Below are 2,500 nucleotides of genomic sequence, written 5' to 3'. Positions count from 1 at the left end.
TGTTTTTTGCATAATAACAGAAGGGGAGAGGGGAAACTTACCTGAGTTTACTGATAACATCAAGGACCTTAAGACCTGAAAGTAGGAAAAAGAATAAATAAGAAAATGCGATTTCACGAGTCGAAACTAAACAAAAAATAATAACATATGCACCGACTCCTCGCCAAATGGTCTCAGATCACTACTTCAAGTTTGGGTGAAATCTCCTTGTTTGGCCTTCGTGCGCTGCATAAGGAGCCGATGTACGCTCCGCACGCAACCGCACAAGGTCATTCTAACTCTTTGAAACCCAGAGGCCAGAAAAAAAATATATCGGTGGATTGGTGAGATGTGCAACATTCTTCGCAATCGTTGTTGTTAGGTATATGACCGTGTTCAGACATCAAGGTGGATTTGTCAGATATTCAGATAGCAGACTGCTGAATGAATATAGGACAGCTCTAAAAGTACCGAAATCATCACCACGATTCTCACCAATCCACACACCAAAAGAAAATCCCCCCCCAAAAATCAACCCAACACCCAAACAACACCAAAACCACAAACTAACCTATAAATTCGTTTCTTATTCTTATCCTATCCTTGAGCTGCGGCGTGGAGATGATGATGCAGTTGATGAAGGCGACGAGGGCGGTGTTGTATTCCGAGGTGGACGCTGCTTTTAACTCCTCTACGACAACCTTGAACCTGTATCTTTCACCTTTTAAGGACTAAGGTGGGAGAGGAGAAAAGGAGGTTGAGTTTCATGCGAATGGAAATGAATAAGATGAGGATTTTTGGGAAATAATTATAGAGCATGTGGGGGGGAGTGAGGGGTGGGGGGTATATGCATATCAAGACGAAGTTTGGAGGAAAAATGGAACACGTAATAAAAAGAAAGAAAGAAAGAAAGAAAGAAAGAAAGAGATAAGGGGGAAGTTTGGAAAATGGGCGTAGTTTGAAGGAGACGTAGATGGAGTATAAATGTAATGAATAAAGTCCGCAAAAAAAATGAAGTCTTGACGTTTAAGATTTTTATTTTCCATCACACATTCTATAACACATTATAGAAAATGTAACTATGCATATCAAATGTCTACAGAAATGTATAAAAAACGGTGAAATCATTTATTACAGTTCATACTTTCCTACCAAATGTTCAAGAAGATTCAGTTCATATATGGACAAGATAAGGCACTGGCGCATAGAGGATTAGTGGTAAAATCAAAAGCACTATGGATGGTAAAACAAAAGAAGAAGAAGAAGACGACGAAAGAAGATGAAGAAGAAGAAGGAGAAGGAGAAGAAGAAGAAGAAGAAGAAGAAGAAGAAGAAGAAGAAGAAGAAGAAGAAGAAGAAGAAGAAAAAGAAAAAGAAGTTAGGAAGGTTAAAGGAAAATAAATAGACCACACAGAGGGCCGTCTCATCGGTAGTGATTTCCCGTTATAGTATTTTCCTCTTTTTCAGCTCCGTAGTAGTTTCCTCACTGTGACTTCTTGTGCAAATCCGGTTATTGATCAAATGGTTTATTATAACACCAAGATGAATTAAAAGATGTGATTAAGTCATTTTTTTATTTTTTTCTTTCCCTTTTTCGTGTCTTTTTTCAAACGCGGGAGATAAATATTATGAAATTTTTATTTTACTGAGATAACCAGTAACCTACAAATCATTCGCTAATCGAGAGAAAACTACTATCATATTCTTGGTTATTATAATTTGCATATAAGTTGGTACAGTTTGATTTTATGTGATGATATAATGTTTTTCAATGCGTTTCATACATTAAAAAAAGAAGTATTTATCATTATCAGATCTATGATTTCTATTATTACTATTATTACTATTATTATTATTATTTTATCACATTGCTCCCTTTACTTGATTTCATAAAAGTTTACTTTGCAAATATCTATAGCATGTCTCTTCTTTTCATTCTTTTCATATGCTGTACTTATACCCGTTTTGTATTTATTCATTAACTCTACACGATGTAACTTCTCTTTGTGACAAAACCCTATCTTCGTTTTTACTTTTATGTATTATATGCCGGTTGCCCTCTTCTCCCTCTCCCCCCTCCCTCCTTCGCCTCACTCAGTCCATCTTAATATTCAAAACTTTTTTAAACTTCTTCAAACTACCGGCGCCCTAACAAAAGTTCAAGGTTCAAGTTCATTTTCCTCAGATAACAAATGCAAAGAGGACATTTAGAGAGATGTTACTGGCACGCCACCCGACGCATGTTCACAATTGTTTTTAAAATAATAAGGAGTCTGAAATTTCGAATTTTGTAGGTCATTTGTTTGATGACAGTTAATTCCGTTATACAACAAAAAATAATAACATTCCCGCAGCGGATAAATTTATAAAAGAAGGGAGAAAAAAGTGAATGTTATATGTCTTCATTGAGAAAACACTTTATTTTTTTATTCTATGTTGAAAAAAACAAGCATAAAAAACTAAACATAAATATACAAGCCTATACACATATCGTAACAAATCTAAAAAAAAACAAAAAAAA

At 35.2% G+C, this 2,500-nt stretch overlaps 1 protein-coding gene across 1 annotated transcript in view; it reads right to left on the bottom strand.

Moving 5' to 3' along the window:
- LOC125034969 overlaps window positions 1-2,500 on the bottom strand; it is a 37,664-nt gene that overhangs the window by 31,414 nt on the left and 3,750 nt on the right. Inside the window, exons 2-3 of the mRNA XM_047627016.1 lie at window positions 551-710; window positions 42-75 (exon numbers count right to left, since the gene is read on the bottom strand). Coding sequence (XP_047482972.1) covers window positions 42-75; window positions 551-710 — 194 coding nt within the window. The remainder of the gene's footprint in view (window positions 1-41; window positions 76-550; window positions 711-2,500) is intronic.

Source organism: Penaeus chinensis, chromosome 19, assembly GCF_019202785.1.
Source record: "Penaeus chinensis breed Huanghai No. 1 chromosome 19, ASM1920278v2, whole genome shotgun sequence".
Lineage (NCBI taxonomy): Eukaryota > Metazoa > Arthropoda > Malacostraca > Decapoda > Penaeidae > Penaeus > Penaeus chinensis.
This window is presented reverse-complemented; position numbering and strand designations above follow the sequence as displayed.